Genomic DNA, 24238 nt, shown 5'->3' with positions numbered 1-24238 from the left:
AGCTATGGCTTTCTGTTCTTAAGCACGAGTTCGCGTGTGCTATTTCTGGCCAAATTGGTCGTATCCCATTAGCTGTTCTTTGTAACCGATTCCTATCTGATTTTTTTTGCTTTCGTAAACATTGTGCTCTAAACAATTCTACGTGAAGGCGGTGACGTGGAGAAAAGCTCTTAATAAAACCCTGGGGGCTTCTCAGATGCTTCACTGCACATGTGCCCTTTATGCGGCAAAGCCAACTTATTCCTGTTGTAGATATTGTCGTTGGCACACCCCGTCGCCTGACATTTGAAATGCATAACAGAACAGCGGGCAACGCGTGTAATATTTCATTTTCTTTTCCGAAAGGCTCTCAACAGATCATAGAATGCAGTTTACAAATGAAACTCTCAAAAAAGTATTTGGCAGAACTACTCAACTTTTGGTAGGCGTACATCGAGAAAGGCGTCAGGTGAGTTCGAACACTGAAAAGCCAGCAAATATTTACAAATACTATTCAAAGTTGGTTGCAACCTTGTTAATAAATGGCGGGTTTCAGAGTTTAACAAGACACGTTTCACGGGAATCGCCGGTATCTGACAAGCTGTACTCACAACGTGCAATGTTTCAGCCCGCTCCTTCCCTTCGCCTGATTGTGCACACTGCAGATAACTGCACTCACCGAACGTGGGACGGACGATGGCGAGAGGGCAGACCTAGCTGACACTGTAAATTGTGCTTCTGCGAGCTCTTGGACGAGCGTTATTGTCCTACGGTGCGAGCACGCTGACTTGACAAACGCAACGAAATTTTTAATCTTGAGAATAAAGACGGTGAATGGTCCGAAAAAGATGTTACTCAGGAAGGGTTAAGGAAAAGAGATGCCCTTCTTTATTACCCTATGTTACATGCTTTTTTTTCTAGTTCCTTTTTTTTTTATTTGAGGGGAGGGGCGATTGATGTAGATTGTTTCGAGGCAGTCCTATACACGCTGTTTCAGTTGAATCTTCTCGGTCCGTCCGTCCGTCCTGGACATTGCAGTGGTTCAGCAGCTAGCGCGCTCTGCCGCTGAGCAAAAATTTGTGGCGTTATTCTCTGGCATTGGCTGCTTCGTGCCGATGAATGCGGGGCGCAGAATCCCTTGTGTACGTACTGTGACTTTTACTCAATTTACAAATCTCTATCGGCCGATATGTTATTCCAGACTCCCCTCCTACGACGGCTTTGCGTTTATTCGTGGGATGTCGTAAATAATTACAGTAACAATTGTGCCCGTGTAACTATTCCATTCAAATAAGAAAAGTGGGAGCGTCATAACTGCCTTGTCAAAGCGGCAATTACACTCTTTTCCACAGCTACTAAACGTTAGCACAACACGTGTGCGCTGGTAGCTGTGATTTTTCACCGAGCGTTGTCGCTGAAATATTAAGGTGTACAAGGTAGAAATTAGGTTGACACACCTGAATGCTATTAAACTAGACCTTGCCTGATGGTAACTTACAAAACCTGCATTTCTATTCTGATATTTCAACAGAGGTAATCAACATCAAACGCTGCAGTTGTCCTCCATTCTGAACAGGCGACGATGTGGATATTTATCGGCATTTGATGGCAGAGAAATCTTGGGTTTATCTTTCACGTTGAATTTGTCTACTGGAAGGCCACCACCAACGCCACTGATTATCATCTGCGGATAATATATATGCCCTTTAAAGCAAACACTATGCTAAGTTTAGGAAGAGTAGTAGCATGACTGGCAACGAACACTGACTTCTTCGCAGCTTTTATTGAAAATAACGAGTGAACACAGCACAAGTGAAGCATAGCTAGGGCACTGTCTCTCGGGCATCAACAATGGGGCGACGGTCAAGGGTTCTAAATTGTGCCTGGCAGTGAAGGACGCTTGCTATCTCGAAGGCATTGCTGGATTGTGAGGGCGAGGGGCCTGAGGCTGGCGGTGACGCGTGGGTAGCGAGTGGAGAGGAGGATTTGCCAATGAATCCAGAAAAAAATCCAGCGGCAGCCCTGGTCACAGTGACGCCATCTAAACAAGAGCGGGGCCACTGGCGGGAAGCTGAAAGGAACGTTTACTTTGGGATACCAAGACCAGGAGAGGGGGCGGGGGAGCAGATTCGAGTTATCAGGAGGCCTCAAGGAGACACGCCTCGTAAGACGGCGTCCTTGTTCGCACCCAAGGCCGCGCAATCGCCGCAGCGATTCCTGTATCGTGGAGGGGGCTCGTGCTCATAAATGTTCTTGGTGTGCGTGCATGTCACCGAGTCCCGGCAAACAGCACTGAATCACGAAGCTAGTACCGGGCGTTGTATCACTTTGCCTTTTGACAGCGAGCTTCGACGCAACATTAAGGACAGGAACATTGCTGTCATCATTGCTTACACATTCTGGGTGTAATGAAGTGCAATTGCTTGATTCAACAGAGAGTCTCTACATGGCAAAACAAAAATTGCAAGCAATGACGTTAGTCTTTGGAATAATCTTCCTGTAGAACTGTAGAAACGATACTAACAAGAGCTTATCATATATAAGCCAACAAGTAGGCAACAATCAATGACACCAAACACAGCATAGGTGAAATTATATGTAGTTCTTAATTGAATTAACTAAATGATAGATAAATGGAAATGAAAGTAGATTAAAAACCACTGGCCGCAGGTGGGATACGAACCCACGTCTTCGCATTACGCTTGCGATGCTCTTACCAATTGAGCTACCGCGGCGCCGTTTCCCATCCACTTTCCGGGGTATTTATGGTTATCGACTAGAACTAACCCTGGGAGTGTAAGCCACCGCCACCACTTGGCGGTGGATGTGGAACATCCTTTGACGGCGACGGCGCTAAGGCAATTTATTGATTTATAATTATTGTTTCATTCTGGTGAGAAACGTTACAACCCGTTTTGTTGCGACCTAGGCCGATCCCGAGGACGGTGCAGTTTAATACAGCGTCTCAAAGCGTTAGCTGCCACGAAGCAAGAAAGAGAGAAGCTGACACGCAACAGAGAGTGGCAAAGTCTGCGGCCTAATCGAGACTAGCGACGTGCTTTAGCTGTAGATATGTGACGTATGCGCCCCGTCGTCTCAAAGAGGGAAGCATGCGTGACAGCAAAATCCTCTGCCAGAATGGCTCAACGAATGGGAGCCACTTGAATGCTTCAAAGAACTATGAAACTTCTGAATTGGCCAATTCAGAACTGACATGGTTTAGTCTGACTTATTATTGTAAATATGACTGTATGCTCTCCTTACTTTTCTAGAAGCAACGAACTTAGGGGAACGTTTGTAATCCAGCAACTATTTCTTTTATTTTACATTCTTTAATAGCTTGACCTGCAGGGATGGGCCCTACTGTATGTTGTACTTTATTCTTTGAGACTTGTCATCTCGCTCTTCCTTTCCTCCTTCCTCCCCTCCTTCTTCCTTCTATGTTTCTCTCCTCCTTTCCGAAGAGTAGGCAGGCGTTGTGGTGGCAGTTGCCAGCCTTGCTTCTCGCTTTCTCTTTCCTGTGTATATGTTTTCAAATAATAATAATAATAATAATAATAATAATAATAATAATAATAATAATAATAATAATAATAATAATAATAATAATAATAATAATAATAATCAATCATGTTTATTTAACGTGCCCAGGAACAACCCTAAGGTCTGAGTGCTGGCGCACGCATACATTACAAACCAAAAACAAGACACTCAGGGAAAAATCATTAAAAAATAAATGAATAAAAATAAAAATTGTGAAAAGAAGAGAGTACGGACAACAAAGCGCAAAGTAAATACAAAAGAAAAAGGAGGAGAAGGACGCTTGAACAATACATGATATTATAATACAAGGCAAAGCTCGGACAAGAACGATGACAAGGAGTTATGAAAGATATCAAGTTGACGAAAGTAAGCGTTATAAAGATTCTGTATTCTGTGGACAGTTGAGTGTTCGTGATGACAGGCAGGCACATGGAAAGGTCTATGTTCTCTGGTGATCTTGCGTGGGATGCGGAACATGACACAGCTGAGAAGTTCGGGACACGTGAGGTTACCGTGAAGGAGTTTAAAGAGAAACAGAAGGTCAGCGCGATTACGTCGGTCGCGAAGCGAAGGCAATGACAATCCAACAGTGCTAGTACAGGGTGCAATGTCCAGGTTTGCAAAGCGGTGATTATATATGCTTAGAAACTTTTTCTGGACACGATCTATAATGTCACTGTTGGATCTAGAAGAGCCATTCCAGACGACCGACGCATATTCGAGTTGAGGAAGGCAGATGGTTGTGTATAATTTGCGGAACGGTGTAGGAGACTTGAATTCCCTCGATAGTCTGCGTACAGAACCAAGAGAGCGCATACCCCGCATTGCAACACGTTTAGTGTGAGCCGAAAAGTGTAAGGTTGCATCAAAAAGTACACCAAGATCATTGATCTCGCAGACCTTACACAACGGCACAGAATCTATAGAATAAGAAAAAGAAATACTTGCTGTTTTGCGTGTGAAAGTCATGACTTTGGTCTTAGCAGCATTCAAGGTAAGGTTATTATCCTTGCACCATTTAGAAAAGGAAAACAGGTCAGACTGCAGGGCGTGACAGTCATCAACAGTGTGAATTTTCTTAAAAATCTTGATGTCATCGGCATATAGAAGGAAAGAAGAGTTCCGAATAACAGAAAGAACGTCATTAATAAAAATTAAAAAAAGGAGTGGTCCTAATACTGACCCTTGAGGGACGCCGCTAGTTGCCAAGTAAGAAGAAGATGTTTGGCCATTGACGTTAATATAACACGATCTATCAAGAAGATAACTGCGCAAGAGATTCACAACTGACGAGTCAACATCAAGGTGCGTAAGCTTGATCAGAAGCAGCGAGTGGCTGACTACATCAAAAGCCTTGCTGAGATCACAGTAAATGGTGTCAACTTGCCCCCTTTGAAGTACCGGCGTGGAGATCTGTGTCATGAAACTTGCGAGATTTGTGATAGTGGAGCGGCCGGTGAGAAATCCATGCTGATTCGGAATGAGCGAGTTCTTCACAGTAAAAGACAATATGTTGTGAAGAGCAAGCTCAAAAATCTTGGACGTAGCACAGAGAAGAGAAATTGGGCGATAATTCGACACATCTGATTTACATCCAGACTTAAATACAGGAAAAACACGAGCAGTTTTCCACATGTGAGGGAAAGTGGAAGTAGTCAAAGAGTTATTAAATATAGATGTCAATACAGGAGCAAATATACTGCCGTAAGCTTTTAGAATTGCGGAAGGGATGCCGTCAGGGCCGCAGGATAGGGAAGGCTTCAAGCGCCTAAGGCATTCGTGGACAAGCTCTTCATCAAACAGCACCGCACTAGATGTAGGAACCGTCGTGTGCTGCTGACTGACATCAGCGTTGAAACCTGCATCTTTATATAAGGAAGAGAAATGGGCTGCAAAACAATCCGCGACTGCTTGGACTTCTGCCCCTCTAGAGTCAAGTAAGCGAAAACCCTCTCCATGTTTATCGGAGCGCTTACGGATATACTGCCAAAATTCTGCCGGCCGGTCGGAGGCGCTTTTTTCCAAGAATGCCATATATGAATCTTGATCCCGCTTATAGAGACGTTTACAGAGAGCCCGAAAAAAGCGGAATTCTTCTCTGTACTCATTAGGCAACGTAATTCTGGATTTTCGGTGTGCGCGATCTTTATGCTTTAGGGCAATTATGAGTTCAGACGAAAACCAGTGGGGATATCTAGAGCGTCTAGGCCTGTACTGGGGAATGTATTTGCGCATACTGCTCAAAACAAGCTCTGTAAACTGATCTACTTGGTCATTAACATTGCTTTTGTCGGTAACCAGTGACCAGTCGGTGGTGGACAAGGAATTATATAAACCAACATAATCACCACGCTTGAAAGCAAAGCGTGGGGATTCATTTACGCCACTGGAGGAGCTCTGCCTCAGTGCTGACACAGAGGCAGTTATCTTTAGTGGCGGATGAAACTTATCGGTACGCACAAGGAAAATTTCGGAACTAGAGACATCTAAAACCTGAGCATTCGAGATGCAAAGATCTAAGACGTTGCCACAGGAATTGGCGACTAAGTTATGCTGTTGAAGGGAACAGAAAGACAGAAAGTCCAACAACAGGCTGCATTTCTTCTCTGTGTAATGATTGTAATGAGAATATCTAAGTGTGTTCCAATCAATACCTGGTGTATTAAAATCACCAAGAAGAATTACTTTGTGCTTACTATGGGAGGATATTACACTTTCAATGGAAGAGATGACCTCATCATACAAAACAGGGGAAATATTCGGCTGTACATAGAACGATCCAATCAACAATTTTTCACATCGGGCTAAGCTAACTTCTAGCCATATCGACTCCTGTACACTTTCTATATCGATGCGCCGTACACATCTCAGTGAATTGTCAACTGCAATCAGCACGCCACCACCTTTTTGTTGAGATCCACTGAAGTCCCGGTCACTGCGGAAGACGTTGTAGTGCGGTGGAAAGAAGTCTGAAGACGAAATGTCACCACACAGCCAAGTTTCAGAAATAACAAAAATAGGAAAAGAAGATGAGATAATAATAATAATAATAATAATAATAATAATAATAATAATAATAATAATAATAATAATAATAATAATAATAATAATAATAATAATAATAATAATAATAATAATGACTGTATTATCAGCAAGCGTAGGCGATAAAGAAAAATAAATGTGGCTTAACGGTTAGAGCATCGGGCTGCTTTGTTCGGCGTTCAATACCATCATCGGACACTTGAATTTTCTTTCTGTAAAACGAGGCGACAGGAGACTAGCTACTCACCTACCGCAATGTGCCTGGGATGAGCCAAAGAATGCTTTGAATGAAGACTACTTTGAACAATGTGTAATCTCCCAAGAAATTGGGTCAGCTTTATAAATGCGCACGTAGTAGCTTCGTATTCTGCACAGCAGATAAAGCAGCCTGTTGTATGACATCTCGCATGCTTCAGAAAAACGCCTTTTATGTTTCAGTAATAATGTCCTAATGATGAGGTGCAGCAAGGTGTACGACTAATTTTTTTTTCTAAAATCAAATGAGCCATTCTGTTCAAATGATCCCACATGATATCTTTACCACAGTAAGCCATCTTCAAAAAAGCCGGCAGATCCCATGCCCCGTGGGGATCGATGTTATGCTAAGCAGTGTGCGCGGGAGCCTACCAAGTTAACGAAACGACCATGAGAGCATGAACATGCAGACGGGTAGATGGATAGATAGATATAACTCTTAAAGTGGCAAATGTTCGCCCAGAAGTGCTTCGCATTTAATAATAACGTATCTTCGTCAGTGTAGTGGCCGCATAGCAAGAAATCTTCTACTATAAACATTTATAATAATCTGCCGGTATGGGGTCTACAAACTGCTTAAAACACTTTTCCTACGTTTCGTGTGCTTCGACCAATTGACAAAGCACACAAGATAATATTTCAGTGGCTGCCTAATCACTACGGCATCCATGGACATGGCTACGTGGACGCAGCTTCCCAATCTGGCCACGACAGCGTTAACTCTGTTGCAATCCCTTTTTCGGGATCCGACGCAGCGAAAAAACTTGGAGCGCTAGCGCGTCAACTAACTTTTTATCAGTGGAATTCATCCGAATTTACAAGCGCACACCTTCATAGAGTTAGTCCTAGAGAGAGAGAGAGAGAGAGAGAGAGAGAAGAAAGGGGAAAGGCAGGGAGGTTAACCAGATGGGAAGATCCGGTTTGCTACCCTACGCTGGGGAGAGAGGGGAGGGGGATCAAGGTAAAGTGACAGCAAAGTTGCCCTAATTTACAACTTCGTATTCCTTCTGACCTCTCACGACGTGGTTCCACCCTTGTTGTCCGTTTATGGCGTAGAGTGGCGTTTTCAAATGCATACTCCTTTATCATTGGAATGGCAAGTAGCCCACTTTGTGAATTTTGCAGGTGCAGTGAAACAATCGCGCACCTTATTTGCGTGTTCCCTCGTTTCAACCAGCAAACAGCAGCGCTCTCAGCCTCGCTGTACCAGCTGCACGAGCGCCCACTCACGCAAAACAAAATTAAGCTTGGATGCTGGCAAGACATCAGCACCAGCCATCATGAAGGCGTTGTTGCGTTTCCTAAAGGACACTGGATTGTGCGGCAAATTGTGACTGCGCACTATGGGGCTTTCTTTCCTTTCCTTTCTTTTTACTTTCCTTTTTTTCTTTTCGGTGAGTGGGGCATTGACATTGTTTACTACTTCGTGGCGCCTTCACAGACTGTGTGACAGCGCCCTAATGGACTGTTCTGCGGTGTTCGTTCTTTCAATCTTCTAAACTCATTTCTCCTTTCTCAGTACAGGGTAGCAAAACCGGAGATATCCTCTGGTTAACGTCCATGTCTTTTCTATGATTTTGTCTCACTCTCTCTCTTGACTCCAACTTTCCCTTTCACTGGAAAGTAACCTCTACGTGCGAACCTGTCTGCATCCACAAAATGCAGTTTTCTTGTTCAAGTTAATTCTTCATTCATTTATTTGAGGAACGGGGATGCAAGGGGAGAGGTCAAGGTGAACGTGTCGTAAGCCGCAGGCCAGAGCTTGCTGTCCAATGATGAAGAACCATCTGAATTCCTGGAACTCGCGCATGCCCTAGTTGATGACTTAAAGTAGAGGTGGGCGAATACAAACTTTTTCGAAAACGAATCGACTACGAATAGTAAGCATTCAATATCGAATTGAATATATTGGATAGTCAAACGCAGAAGCATATATTTACAGCAGGAATATCTATTTCGGTATCATCAGGTACCCATCTTGTATCAACTAGCAAAAAAAAAAAAAAAAAATTCGACAGCCAAACATCACGGACAATAAGGATCAGTTTTAAAGACAAGATCACTAACTGTCAATAAGGGAACTGCACGAATAGCCTGTCAACATTATTCGAGCCTGGTTGCAAACAAGATTTCCGAGAATAAATGGCTGCTGTAAGACTAGCTTTCCAAGAACGCGAAATAATAGTTGAAAAAAGATCAGAAGTTGTGGAAATAGAGACAAAAAAGCTACTCAAGGACTTGTGTGCCGTAGACACATGTTAAAGGACAGTTGCAAGAAAAACGTACATCACTGGTTGTAGCCGAAAAGATAAAACTGCGACATGACTAGACTGCAAGAAAAACTAAAATACAGACTGCAAGCAAAAATCACAGGTTGTCTTATAGGCTTCCGTCGCGAAAACTAAAACAAAGCTTGGAATACTGATGTTGTTTCTGCATTTCAATTAAAATATTTGTCGTCGTTTTACTTCTGATAACTTCGATTATCAGAAGGAGCACAGTAAAAGCTGACTTTAACATTTGGTTGTTGCGAATTATTTGTTTAGTTTCGATATTCGAAAATGCCGAACAGATCATTTGCGAATACGAATACCAATAGTTGATGACTAATATTCGATTCGTATTCGAAGCCTCTAGTATTTATCTGCAAAAAGGTAGCGCAACACCGCTACGCAAGGACAAGAGATGCTGCTGTTGTGCCGTCTTCTTTGATGCGTGCACCGCCTTGTACCACTGCCGAACTGGTGCTACTCGCGGCCCCAGAATTTGCGAGGCTTCATCATACACATACAGTGCAGCGTCTATATACATACCGCGCATCCCTCCCTCCCATTTGCATCCACATTCTGGGGTATTTGTGTTTGTCTACTAGAACTGCTCTAGCAGTTCTTGCAACCTCTTAAATAATTTGTAAAGATATCCTGGTTACGTGTCTGAACATTTGATGGATGGACGGACGGATGCATTGATTGATTGATTGATCGATGGACGGACGGATGGATGCATGCATGGGTTGATTTATTGGTTGATTGATTGATTGATTGGTTGGTTGACTGAATGATTTATTAACGGACGGATGGAGGGAGAGACGGACGGACACGCATCCCCTTTGAAACGTGTGGTGGCAGATGACGGCAAGTTCGTTAATTTTACCTTCCTCCCGCATTTATTATCTGCCCTTAGGACCCATCAAACCTGCTAAAAACGTATTGCCTTAAAATATATTATTTATGCTCTCTGCCTCTGCGTATTCTAACTATATTTTACTATTCTCTACCTCAGATTCATTAGCCTTTCTTCTACTATCCTTAAAGCCCAAGGCCTTTGACAGGGTTACTACATCCTACATACACCTTAAGCTGGTTTAATAATAAAGTTAATTAGTGAGAATTGATAATTACACAACTGAACATTGTCTTTCACGCACGCTGTTGATTTGCTGACGAAAAGAAGGAAGAACCAACAACGCCGAGACATATTATGCGCAGGGGCGTAGTCAAGGGGGGGGGGGGGGGGGGCTAATGGGGCTTCAGCCCCTCCCCCCGCGAAATTTTTTCGTGCTGGCATGCACCGCCGTCCAAAACAACCACCGGCGCCGGGAATCATTCGGGATTTTGTCTACAATGTCTTTTTCACACTCGAGAAGACATTTTGGCACGGACATTGCCAACTCGGACTGGATTTCGTGGCAACGCCCAAGCACCTGGAGTCACATAACGCAAGGAGCCCCATCCGAGCACAAATTTTCAAGGGCTTTTCGATAGCGAGCGGGCGCGTTGCGACAACTCGCAGCGGCCGCGGAATCTACGGAGCGCATGGATTTCAATTACGAAACTTTATGGGTATAAAGTTCTCATAAACTTTTGACGCAAAAGGTGCACTGGCATTTCCAAAGAAGTGCTTTAGATTTTCAATTCTGTAACTTATAGGTTTAATGTTATAAACTTAGGACAACATGCGCGCACTGGAGCCCTCGTGTCCAAGCCGTTCCAGAAATGGAAGCACGCGCTCGCAATCTTCCACACACCCGAAAATGCTAAATATCACCGTGGCTGTCAGCTGGCAGCTGATAATTTTCTCCAAACATTTACAGGAAGCGCGCCCTATGAGATCGATCAGCTGGACCAGGGCAGGCAAAGTAAGATAAGAGAAAACGGAAGAAAGTTAACGGCCTATTATCGAGGCAGTTCTTTTTTGCGGGCGACAAGGTCTGGCTCTCCGTGGCCATATAGGGACAGTGGTCCTATGGATTTAAACAAATCCCCCGCTGAAATAGAGCGCTTCAGAGCGCTTCTTCGCATGCGAGTCGATTGTGGAGATACCTATCTGAAGAACCATTTGGAAAGTTGCCCCAGTAATGCCTCGTATTTAAGCCCAGATGTAGAAAACCAAATTATAGAAATTCGTGATGAAATTATCAAAGAAAGCCTAGATGCAAAAGTAAATGCTGCAGGCTGCTTCTCCATACTTGCTGACGAAATGACGGATATTGTTACAATCGAACAGCTTACTGTTTGTGCAAAGAGGTGTGTTTTTAGTAGCACCGGAATAGATGCCCTATCTCATTGCGACGGCAGGTTTTATGTAAATGTGTACAAACTGCTGCAGATTATAGTCACCCTTCCTGCGACCACTGCCAGCCCAGAGAGAACATTTTTAACATGAGATTACTAAAAAACTACTTGCGCTCTACAATGTCTGAGGAACGCATGGTTAGGCTGGCGCTTCTATACGCCCGCAGAGACGTCGGCATCAACGTGTCCGAAGTCATTGACCGCTTCGCTTAACTTCCCCGCCGAGTGAAGTTTGTCCTTTAGATAGCGAAGCAGCAAAAATCAATGCAAGTAAAAGTTATCTTCCTTCAGGTCCATAAACTCGTAATTATGAAAACGTATGACTGTTCATTAGCTTTTAAAACTGCAGAAATTTTGGCCGTTTATTCTAACAGTTAGCATCTTGATCAAAATTACGAGGACACCAATAACCAATTTTGACCGACCTTGCTCATTGAAAGCCCGGCCCACGCGGCGTTTCCCAACAAACACACTCGGATATTGGGTAGTTCAACTTGCCGCATCATCTGTGGCTTTCGTTTCGCCTTTTCTTTCCTTTTTAGCTACCTGCTTTTACTTCTTTTTTGAACCGAAGCAATACCCTCCTTTAATTTTGGGTGCAGAATATTTGTTGCCGCTCTGCAGGCAGTTAAATTACACATTTTCGTACTGATTTCTGCGTTATTCCTGTATTATTCTACCCATGTGGCGCTGTCGCGACCGCCGCATGGCCCAAGTACATATCACGATTTCTGCGATCATGGTTTTGTTCTTGCCAGGATCGTCTGTTTTTCCATGCGTAAAGTTTACTATCTGTGACTGCGCAACGTGTTCATTTGTCTTGTTTGACGCATTATATACAGTGACGTTTGCTTAAATACGTAGATTTATTGGAGACTTATACGTATATTTAAACATATTGTTACGAAAGGATAGGAGGCAAGAGAAGAAGAAGAAGGTCGAGAGACACTGGCTGCTGCGTGTTGTTGCTGGTCAGCCATCTTGACCACGCTAACCCTACTCGTGTATATATTGTAAATACATCCAGTCTTACTCCCAACATCCCCGTAACAATTTGTTGCGAGGTTTTGTGTATACAAGCAGTGAACTTTGTTCCCAGCGGCACTTTCTTGCCCTTTATCACGTTTTATCTTCGCATTTCTAATGTATATTTTGCGGAACTTCTGCTTTTTATATGTACTCACTGTTGCGACTATAATTTCGGTGCAATTACTCACAATACACGACTGGTTACAGCTGCTCCTGCGCAATTCATTGCAACGAAGGACAGCGTCATCGAGGTTTTTGTCCTCAGCATTTTCTTTTCATGGCCTTTACGTTTTTCATATCAGCTGCATGCACTCCTTTGCTGGTTTCGAACTGATATAGTTCTAAAGTTCGTGTGATATTTTCTTTTCTTATTAAATAGACAAAAAATGCGGGAGCATTGATATCGATTATTTCTGCCACAATTTTTGGGACAAACTAATATATTCTGTTATGAAACAATGCACATTTTACTTGACCGTGCGTTGCGTTTAATAATTCGTTTCCAGCATCTAATACAATGGCACTGTGAATGCAGTTATTATTCCTGTATTTGATCCCTCGACAAATTCTATAAGGAGGAGGCCACGCTGCAACGTGAGCCCCCCCCCCCCCCCCCCCCCCCCGAACAAAATTTCTGGCTACGCCACTGATTATGCGCGTTGCATGTTCAACGCCAACCGAACGGAGCATCCGTTTGTTTACCGGGGGAAAAAAAGATCCCACAATAGGCAATTGAGTGGCAGCATGAATGGCTCACTTCCAGCGCAGGACAAACAATGCCATCAAAAGCGCTATAGCGCCCTCCTTGGGCACTCTCGCCGGAGAGAGTCCCGAAAGGAAACAAGAGAGAGAAGCCGGCGGAAAGAGCTCAATTTACATGTTTTTCGGCCTTTCGCGGCGCGACCGCGGTTGGCTGGCCAGGCGCCGAGGTCACTGTAGCAGCAGGAAGCGCGCGCGCCCTATAGCGCCGTCTGTGGCCACGTGACTCCTGCGGACGCAGCGAGCGCAGCAGCAACAGTACACCAAAGCCCAGCGAGGTCAGGGCGCAGAGGCTATGCGATAACACTGCGCGATAACGCACCCAATCGTGCTCTTTCGCGAGCGGAAGGCGCTACTAAGCAAAGCAGCGGTCTCACTGACGCACGGCCGCACCGGACGCAGCGAAACTGAGTCGGCTGTGGTCACGCGTCCGTCCTGGTGTCGATCCAAGCGGTTCTCCAAGGTCTTGTCACGTGACAAACTGTCGACGCTAAGGCGCGAAGCTTCCGGAGGCGAAGGGAATGTACCTGCCGTTGTCCGCCCTCGTTCTTTTCCAGCAATTTTGCGCTTACGGGAATAAATGCTCGGTTCCTGTTATGGCGGGACTACAGGCGAGCGGTATTCCGCGACAGTGGCTATTTTTTACGGCACCCAATCAGCGATGACCTTCCGTTTTTCTTGTTACGGTGGCACGTGATAGGATAGAGGTTGCCGTCTTCGGATTCCCGCCAAAACGCCGCGCCCGGCACATTAAAGAGCGCAGACTGCCTCGACTATATAGAGCCAACCCAGCGTGGAAATACTTGATACAAATGATTGGTGCGGATGTTTTACGACACGTACAAGGCGCAAGGCCAATAAGCTGCATTCTTATGCAAATCATATGGTATAGGTTTGATTAGTTTAAAGATTTTAATTTGGCACCCCCTTTGAAACAGGGTGGAGACGAATAGTCGCTTAGCCTGCTTGATTTAATCAGGTTTTACTACATCTATATCACCATCTGGCCTCTTCTTTCTTTCTTTCTTCCTTTCTTTCTTTCTTTCTTTTGGTTTATTCAAGACAAGTTCAATGCCTGTCTGATCTCGATCTTAAACGAAACCTCTATCACTATATTTTACCGTTACCTACACTATGGCAATGACTCCGGTTCTATCGATGCTTTTTTTTTCCCGCCCACCGATACTCTAATCGTCTCTTAGTTATCTCGACTGCTGACCAGTTACTCGGACAAGTTTTAATGACTGATTTCAACGCCCCACTATACGGGCCTTGGAGAAAAGTCGCATAGGGGAGAGCTCCGGGAGCACGTGCGTTTTCCTAATGCGGGCCGAAATTTCATCGCTGGGGCATTTTGCACTCTCTTCGTTTGAAAAGGCGCTGCCACAGTTGCGAGCATGAAATGAAATCGATTTTAATGCACAGCAGCAGATTATCACTGCTTCTGTGCCATCGCTGCCTTTGGGCCACAGTGCAGTTGAAAACGCAGACACGCCCAGCAAAGAATCATCTGCGGTCTTCCTGTACTCCATAACTGACCTGCCCTTCTGTTCTGTATTGCTGAAAAAAGTATCGCTAGAGTATGCCGTTTGTCAACGCACCAGACCAGATGTTCGAATAGCACAGCTCCAACTATGGGATGTAAAAAGACTCACACTGCATCGGGTTCAATTTGCATCAAGGGAAAGCAATGCTGCGAAATTTTTACGGTAGTAGAATCGGCACCGCAAAGCAAATGTGCTCGCGTTTATACGTGACTTGGTCCCCGCCGTTGTTGCAGCTTTCGTTGGGCAATTATGCAGCACTGCCTATCTTGCGTGGATTCTCCAACTCTGAAAACCTGTCTGTGCTTCCTTTTCTCTGCCTTTCTCGCACGTGATGTTTCTAGATAGTGATTGGGGCCGCTCATCGACACTGAAAACTGTCCCTCCGTTTATATCTTATCTGATCTCACGCCCTGCGCCGGCGGCATTGTTTGTAATTACTTCCCTATCACACGCGATTTTCGACATATACAGCAGCCAATTCGAACAGCCACTTTGAACAGTTACGTTCGAACTGAACAAACGTCCACATATCGACATCAAAAATTGAATCGGTTGTTCTGCATTGAATCATGTCTACAAGAAACACCTAAATTGTTTTACCTTAGCAGTAGCTTATATAGTTCACACAGAGAGAGGGTTACTCTTTAATAGGAAACTGCTGGAGATGTGTGCCAGGCCATCCGCCGAGCACGCTGAACCAGATGACATTGGGGATGAATGAAATGATCCACTCGTACGCAGTAACACACGCAAGCACACAGTTTAGTTTATGCAGTTCAGTTACAGTACTAAGGCTAACTTAAACATGCGTCGAATCTAAGCAACTTCACTTTCTGACGATCTTATATTCGATCGTATAACGCAGAGTTCTACGCATAACACATTTGTTTCTTGCGCTCATCTGTGGGGATCCCAGTACCTGTGTCATCTTTTTCTTCTTCTTCTGCTTTATATATATATATATATATATATATATATATTGTTACGGGGAGTATTTAATTAACCGCGAACGGCTAGCGCTTGCCTAGTCAAGACTGCACAGAACGCACAGGTTCCAGCAGGTTTTCAGTCCGACAAGAGAGCCTCTGACCCAGCCCCACTACAATGTCTTTGTCTTTGCCATTGCTCGTGACATTATCCCCGGCCGATGAAGCACCGTCCCGGTGCTTGTTGTGATCAAAATGGATTATCACAGTTGTAAAGTTTCAGGCGGGAAACATGTACGATGTCACTTCGCGGTGCGGCAGTCGATGAGGTGGATGCCATGGGAGATATCTCATAGGTGACAGGAGTCACCTGGCGCAGCACGCGGTAGGGTCCGACGTACCGCGACATTAACTTTTCACACAGGCCGACACGACGAGATGGGAGCCAGAGAAGGACGAGAGAGCCCGGTGGAAAATCAGTATCCCAGTGTCGACGATCGTAGATGGCCTTTTGTGCGGTCTGCGATGACGTGAGCCGAGCGCGAGCTACTGTGCGCGCGACGAGCGCACGCGTGATGACATCTTGCGCATAGGAAGTCGTGGACGTAGAGGCCGGATCAGAAGGGAGCAAGGTGTCAAAGGGTAGTAAGTGATGGCGTCCAAAGAGAAGATAGAAGGGTGAGTAGCCGGCAGTTTCATGACGCGATGAGTTGTATGCAAATGTGACGAACGGGAGCGCAACGTCCCAATCATGGTGGTCATCGGAAACGTACATGGAAAGCATGTCGGTCAGTGTACGGTTTAAGCGCTCGGTGAGTCCATTAGTTTGAGCGTGATATGAGGTCGTGAAGTTGTGATGAGTAGCACATGATCGAAGTAGATCGTCAACCACACGAGACAGGAAGCAGCGACCGCGATCTGTGAGTAGGTGACGTGGAGCACCATGTTGAAGGATGACGTCGTACAGTAGGAAGTCGGTTACGTCTATGGCGCAGCTGGTTGGCAACGCTCGAGTAATTGCAAATCGAGTGGTATAATCCGTAGCGACTGCAATCCATTTGTTGCCTTTCGTGGAAATTGGAAAGGGACCCAGCAAGTCCAGGCCCACTCGATAAAATGGCTCGGCTGGAACGTCAATTGGCTGAAGGAGACCAGCAGGTAGAGTCGCAGGTTTCTTCCGACGCTGACACAGGTCACAAGATGTTGCGTAGCGGCGAAAGGACCGATAAAGGCCCTTCCAGAAAAAGCGTCGTCTTATGCGATCATAAGTTCTGGAGACGCCTAAGGGCCCGGAAGTGGGGGCGTCATGAAACTGGATGAGGACATCCCTGCGCAGATGATGCGGGACAACGAGCAGGAGTTCTGCGCCGTCGGGGTGCATGTTGCGGCTGTAAAGAACGTTATCCTGAAGCAAGAACATGTTGAGGGAAGAGTCGAGGGTGCCGGATTGCAGACGGTCAATAAGAGAGAGCAAAGATGGATCTCGACGTTGTTCGTCGGCCACATGGGTGAAGTCTGTTATCGCCAAGACATAGGTGTCGGGGTCCGTTTCAGTGGAGTCGGATGGTTCAACGGGATGGCGGGAGAGGCAAACGGCGTCATTGTGTAACTTGCCAGATTTGTACACTACCGAGAACGTGCACTCCTGTAATCGTAATGCCCAACGGCCGAGCCTCCCTGTGGGGTCTTTGAGTGTTGAAAGCCAGCAGAGCGCATGATGGTCTGTTATGACCACGAACGGCCGTCCATATAGGTACGGACGGAATTTCGCGACAGCCCAGACGAGAGCTAAGCACTCCCGCTCAGTAATGGTGTAATTCTTCTCCGACTGTGACAGAAGACGACTATCATACGCTATCACACGGTTGGCTCCGTTCTGTGTTTGGGCGAGGATAGCACCAATGCCACGGCCGCTTGCGTCAGTGCGAAGTTCTGTTCTAGCAGCCGGGTCAAAATGAGCCAGCACAGGTGGTGTAGTGAGGGCAGAAATCAACGACGCAAAGGAAGACGCTTGGTCCGCGCCCCAAGAAAAGGCCGCATCCTTTTTGAGTAGGTCCATGAGGGGTCGAGCAATGTCCGCGAAGTTGAGAACAAAGCGGCGAAAGTAGGAGCAGAGCCCAAGAAAGCTGCGTACTTCTTGCGTGGACCACGAACCGTATGCGATGGCGCCAGCGGCCAGAGTAGCGTTGAATAGCGTAGAGTAGCGCGCGTCGTCCACAAGCACGCTCGGCGAAAATGCCAGAGTACTGCTCGTCTGGGAGGGCTGTCGGCGGCGGCTGCTGGGAATGGCGCCCACGCATCACCCGCGCGCTGGCCCCACGCGCTGGCTCTCGCGATCTCCAGATTAACGAGGCAGTCGCGCCACACGAGACATTGTATGCGCCAGCCAATATATCGCGAAATGAAAACACGTGTAGAGCATGCATGTGCTCAAATTTCGCATTAGGGACTATCGTAAGCGTCAATTTTTTTTACTCGCATTTCAGGAATTGTTAGTTCAGAGACCTGACTCCTGCATACCATTCAGTTTGTTTTGCTCATGTATTGTATTATCACGCATTCTGTTTGCCAATGTTCAGACCCTGTCAAGCCTGATAGATGGCTTTTTTTGTTTGTACCAACCAAGTGTCATTGATACTGACGTAAATTGATTGATGAAAGGAAAGAATTATTGAATGTAACAGTCACACTATTGCAAGCCCTCTCCGCAATATTCAGTGTGCATAGTTGGGGATAAAAAAGGGACAAGGCGTGCTTTAATGAGCGTTAAGATGTTTTTAAGGGAAGAAAGTGCATATACACATGAGCGTCAGACCGCTGAATGAATCACTAATCCGCAATTGCAGACTCTGTTCACGGATGGATTTATGACGAGATCACCTCTGTTGGCTTAGAAGGGTAGATGTTTGGGCGAGTTGGTGCATCATTAAAGAGGTTAAACTATAGCGCGCACGCAGTCTGTTCCATGTACACGTCCGTCGGGGCGTCTAAATGAAACAAGCAGTTCGCGTTATCGAGCTGCGGTTTGTTCGCCCGGCACGTGTAAACACAAGGCTGTCGACAGACGCCCAGACCCTGCTGAGCCGTTCCAACGGCGAAAGACGTGAGTGACGCGGGAAGTACTCTCTTCCTTGAAAGTGCATCCTTAGCCGCGTTTACATGAATGCGACAGTACAGCGTATCGCATTTCTTCGGGCATCACGGTAATACTAAGCGACGGCGTTTACAGGCGCCGCATCCCCCGCCGTCCGACACAAGCCGGAGTCAATTTCCGGCGAGTGCGTTCCGCTGGTCAGTGGAGGAGAGCCACACGCCGGCGGAAGTCTCTTTTTACTCTTTCTCAGTGCGATACACCATCGTTTACATACACCGACTCACCCATCACCCTCTCCTGGCGCATTATTGCGATTCGCTTTCTTAGCACCTTGCGCCGCCGTACACATGGGCGCAATTCTCTAGAAATGCGATGCGCGACTTGTCGCATTCATGTAAACGCTGATCGTGTTGCTTATAAGCACGAATTCTGCTGCATCGTCTTGCTCCCGTGAAAAGTGTGGCGAAAAACATTGCCAGCGTTTTTCCAATACCCACAAATGTAGTCTAAGCCGCGTTGCTTGGAACGCAGGACGCGACGATGCAGTTCAACGCGGACCACCTGAAGAACCTGATCGAGCAGGCGTACCCACCGCAGGACATGATCCTCCACTGCCGTATGAAGGCTCGCTCGGACCTGTGCCGGGACTTCGAATGCAGAAAACTGCAAGCACTTTCGCTCCTCTCTGCTTTGAACGCTAATAGCTCTCGTTGAAAGCCGAAAGCGTTTTTCTGTATCTGCACCGAATGAGCGCGCTCGGGCATTCCTGCTTGTGTGTGGCCGCGTAGCTTCACGATATGCTGCGAAGAGACGTCATTCTCGACTTAGAAGAAGAAGGAAAACGCAAGATGTGGAGTGGGAGTTCGTGCGTTTTGATAACGCCTAAACCACAACCAAAGAAAAGCTTATAGATAAAAAATGAGAAATCAGCGATTGGTACGCTAGCAATATTTACCTTTACTCGTCCACAATATTTATGCAGCGTTATTATATCATTGTTTAATCAACAATACACAACTAAAGTCTTAAGCATGCGATCGTCGTAGTATCGCTGGTTCGCCCGACGCATATAGTGATCCACACTTGCGCGGATGATGCAACGAGGTGAAAAAGCTATTCGCTTACTTAGATAATCAGAGAGGTTGGATACTGTTTGAACAACGTGTTTCTAATCAGGGTTTACTTATTCATCAAACTTCGGGGCTAATATTTCATTCACGACTTTTGTCAATATCGTTTCGCTAATATTTCATTCACGACTTTTGTCAATATCGTTTCCTATGCTCCTCCTACAGTATCTACCAGCTCAAGAAGCGTAAAGCTGCAAAAAATAACACCTTATTGCGGAAAAAACTCACCGCCCAAGCACTCCGTACAGATGGTTAACCAGCGAAGCTGAAACGTGCGGCCCCGGTGTTTCTCACTGGGTTAATCCCGACGGTTCATAAAAGTATTTCTCAATTTTTTACCATAATTGGTTATACGTCTTTGTGTTTCTTAAAGAGGTTACACACACGTTCGACTGTGACGGAGAGAACGACGTCACTGACGGTATATGCCCGCAGTCAGCCGTTGTCGCTTGCGTTCGATGTCTCGAGTTTGTTTGGCGGCATGGTGAGCAGCATTCGCCCGCCATTGCCGCTTGCGATTCTTCGAAGTTATATTGCTTCAAAATTAAATCTGTCCGTTTCGTAAGACAATGAATGGCTCATACCCCCTTAATAATCGATGGCGCATACCCCCGTAAACGGCGCCTCCCCATTACGACGACAGAACAGAAGTGAAATTCTACGCTGGAACGATGAGCGGCAACGCAGCCAGCTGTGGAAGCAGACGACGAACGCGGGAGCAGTGGCACGAGCGCAACGAGGGGCGCCAACGAGCTGCAGCTGCGGAAGAAGGTGACGACGCTCGAGCCAATGCTGATGATGATAGTTTTCTGGGGACAGGCGACGGACAGACGCGTTTTCGTTTCGCCTAGCCATATATAAAAGCTTCGCTTTAAAATAAATGTAGGTCTGTCTCTACGTCTCGATGCGCTGTGGTATGCCGAAACGTGTCATGACTGCGGCATACAAGCATTTTACTTCGTTAAAGTAATCATCCGCTAGAGACGCACACTTTCAAAGATTATCTAGCGTCTAAAACAGCCGACACCTATTTGTAGGCGGCAGCGACGTAGCAAAATGTTTGTAAAAAGCTTTCTTTCTTATTGATAATTAAATAGTGGGATTTAAAGTCAAGAAAGTCGGCACAGCTGGGTCATACTGTAGTGGAGGCACTATATGTCGACCACCTGGGCTGCACGGTACCCGAGCGTTTCTGCATTCCGCCTCCATCGGAATGCGGCCGTCGTGAATCGAACCCGCGACCTAGTGCTCAGCAGCGCATAGCCACTGGGCCACCGCAGCGGGATTTTTCTAGGATACGAAATTTGGAACCGTGTACGGCTATAGATGAGATATGACGTCTGACGCCATGGCTGACCGGTGTACCAAGTGAGCACGTGCCGAAAAACAAAGCACCGATACACGGGGATCCCCCGCGGGAATGTGAAAAACAAGAGAGAAAAAAGAAGGTGCGACATATGCGGCAGTTCTGTGGAAGCCCGCAAGGTGGAGGAACGTTCACAAAAAGGCAGAATTATCATCCGGCCCACTGTTGGCCTGACGCTACTGAGGAAAGCCATACGGGTTTCTCGCGAAGAAAGCATTGTAGTTGAAGAAACATTCCTCAGTAGCTTCGGGCTTCATTTCCTTTGCAGTGTTACAGCCGGCTGGACGACAGTTTTCCACTTCATGAGCCTTCCTCCACCTGGCAGGCTTCCGCAGACCTGTTTTGTCACATTCTGTGTCCTCTGCTTTGATCTGTCGATTCATTCGCTGCGCTATCTGCTAGCCTCTTGGTTAGCTCTGATGGTAGAGCGACCGCCCAAGGAAGGCTTTGGCGCCGCTTCCGATCGCCGACCAGAACGAATTTTTCTTGAGCTGTTTCTGAGCTACCGAGAAACTCGCACGGTTTTTTCTTTTTGTCGCTTCACGCTACTCTCGGGTGGATGATAGTTTTCTCTTTCATGGACACACATGATCGTATGACATCACGCGCCATTGCCTGCGTGGGAACTTCAAAAACGCTTGAGACGCTTAAATGCGAAGCGTTTCTTTTGAGTACCGCTGCTCATTTACAAAATATGGCCACCCGTCCTCGAAGTTGTGCCAACGTTGCTAAAGAGAGAAAGCAAAATCACAACTCCACGAGGGTGAGAAGGCAGTTCTACTATTCAACCGCGTTGCATGGGCTCGCCCCCCCCCCCCCCCCTCTTTTCTAAAAAAAAGTTGTGTGGCAAAAAGAAATGGCGCACAAGAAGACGGCATATAAGATTTACCTAGAGGAGATACCTGCCTGTCTTATATGCGTTGTCTTCTGTTGTGTCATTTCTTCCATTGTGAACCCGTATACGAACTAGGCCAACAACAAGACCAACAAGACCCACTCTTGTGACACAAACTTTCTCTACTAGTTCACAACAATGGTTTTAACGGGTCCCATATGAGGTAATCAGAAAATATGAAATACACCAAGTTCGCAGCATTGAGTAAAATTTCCGATGTCAAAAGCGCGACTGACCGCTCTCAAGCGATTGCTAAACCATGCGTCATTTCTCATTAGCCAGATAATGCGATACAGACTAGTGGGTTAAGAAAGCGCCCTGGATCCCGATATATTCTCGTCAAGCCAATTGCGGGGTAGAAAAAGTCGCAGCTTCGCCCGAAACGCGAAGCATCAATTACGATAGCAATTTAGTAGAGAGCTATACGGAGTAAGGATAGTAGTTTTATCGGCTGCATAAACTTGGACACATTACCTTACTAACTGAATGAACAAGCATGCATGGAAGCCAGCGTGCACAAGCAAACATCAATAGGCCATACTCGATGACCGCAGGCAACCACTGTCAAAACGCTGGCGTGAGCAAGCGCGATGGCAGCAGCAGCGAGCGCAGGTTCGTGCGGTCTATCGCTTCAACGGAAACTGAGCGGCGAAAGCGCAGCGCATACAAACGTCAGAGCCGTGTGGAGATCGCTTTCAAGATCCGGTGCGCGCGACACCCCGCAACCGCGCAAAGTGCAAGTACGCAGTTGCTGGCAAAGTAGACGCCGCGCCTCCTCCCTCCCGCGCGGCCTTCCCGCTTTCCTCCTTTCGCGTTAGAGATTGAGTCGCCCGTTCCCCTTGCGCCCGGTCGCAAGATGCGCATTTGGTGCCGCAGCTAAACGTCGCCTCCCCTCCCTCCCTCCCATCCCCCACGGCCTTTCGCACGACGGAAGACGTCGCGTATGCTCTCCGCCGAGCGGTCGCCCTCCGTGAAAGCGCGTGTCCCTCGCGCGCTTTTACTCGCACGTACAGCATACGGCGCGCGGCGGCGATTTTATCGCCCTTGGACTTCATACGGAACCCCACGGCAACGGCGACGACGACGGCAGAAATCCGCTTGGAGTGTCCATATAATTGCTATCGCAATAAAACGGGATCTGGTTAGCCTTCCTGGTTTCCTCTCTCTCGTCAACCCAAGAAGAGCGGGAGCAACAACAGAAACTTGCGATTGAGCGCACTTCCCGCGTCAGTCTTAATTTATGTGCCGTCGCCGAGTGCGCTGACAGGATGAGCGTGGAAAAACCTCGACGTTAACAACAAATGGTCGCCGCCCTGAGGAGGGTTGCCTCACCAGGGAGTATCGCAGAAAATGATCAATCATAAATACGGCCTCTGCAACGCAACATTTAGTGACAGTGCGCTTTGGTCGAACGAAAATAGCTGCAGCCTTGGGAAAGTTGAAGGAACGCCAAAGCTGAGTAGGAAGTTGGCGTTTTGTCGCTTTTGACATGCCCACTGAGGTAATTATTCCTTTATGTCCAAATAAAAAAATCAGCCGGCGAGTGGTTTCTCTGTGTTTCCTTGTTTTGCCATCAAGCGTCGTTATGACTCAAGGCGAAGGCACAGAGCGGCTCGCGGAGGCCTCAAGCTGCGCTCCACCCTCGACTTCATACCGCCGGGGAAATAACGGAAGCAACATACTCTGGTCATGCTTGACTTTTTCGCAAAGTTGATCCATGCTGATAGTTAGAAAGAAATAATTCGCGGGCACTAAATATAGCGAGGCGGAACAATTTTTCGCATATCAGTTGGCTCTTCTCAAATGTGGTGTAAATTCGGTTATTTCTAACATCAAGTTGTTTGCAGCACAATGGGAGCTAGCCAAACTCCGCCTCTATGAAAGCTTGATGCCGCAGCCGTGTCGGTTTGCCTGCATTTCTACTCGGATCAAAGACATCCTGCGGCTGTCATCATCGGTTCAAATCCAATCGCGGATCCATTACTGTGCGCTCGCACGCTCCGGAGCGCAGGCGGTCAACGACCGCACCAGTGATGTTCTGACGGCGGAGTGAACGGTGTCTCGTTCCCTTGTTCCCTAGCGAGCAATGATTTCTTTAA

At 46.6% G+C, this 24238-nt stretch overlaps 1 protein-coding gene across 1 annotated transcript in view; it reads left to right on the top strand.

Annotated features, from left to right (window-relative positions):
- LOC119445245 (uncharacterized) overlaps positions 1–24238 on the top strand; it is a 120487-nt gene that overhangs the window by 30721 nt on the left and 65528 nt on the right. The window contains exon 8 of the mRNA XM_037709566.2: positions 19280–19413. Within this exon, the coding sequence (XP_037565494.2) occupies positions 19280–19413 (134 nt within the window). The remainder of the gene's footprint in view (positions 1–19279; positions 19414–24238) is intronic.

This window comes from Dermacentor silvarum, chromosome 3 (genome assembly GCF_013339745.2).
Source record: "Dermacentor silvarum isolate Dsil-2018 chromosome 3, BIME_Dsil_1.4, whole genome shotgun sequence".
Lineage (NCBI taxonomy): Eukaryota > Metazoa > Arthropoda > Arachnida > Ixodida > Ixodidae > Dermacentor > Dermacentor silvarum.
This window is presented reverse-complemented; position numbering and strand designations above follow the sequence as displayed.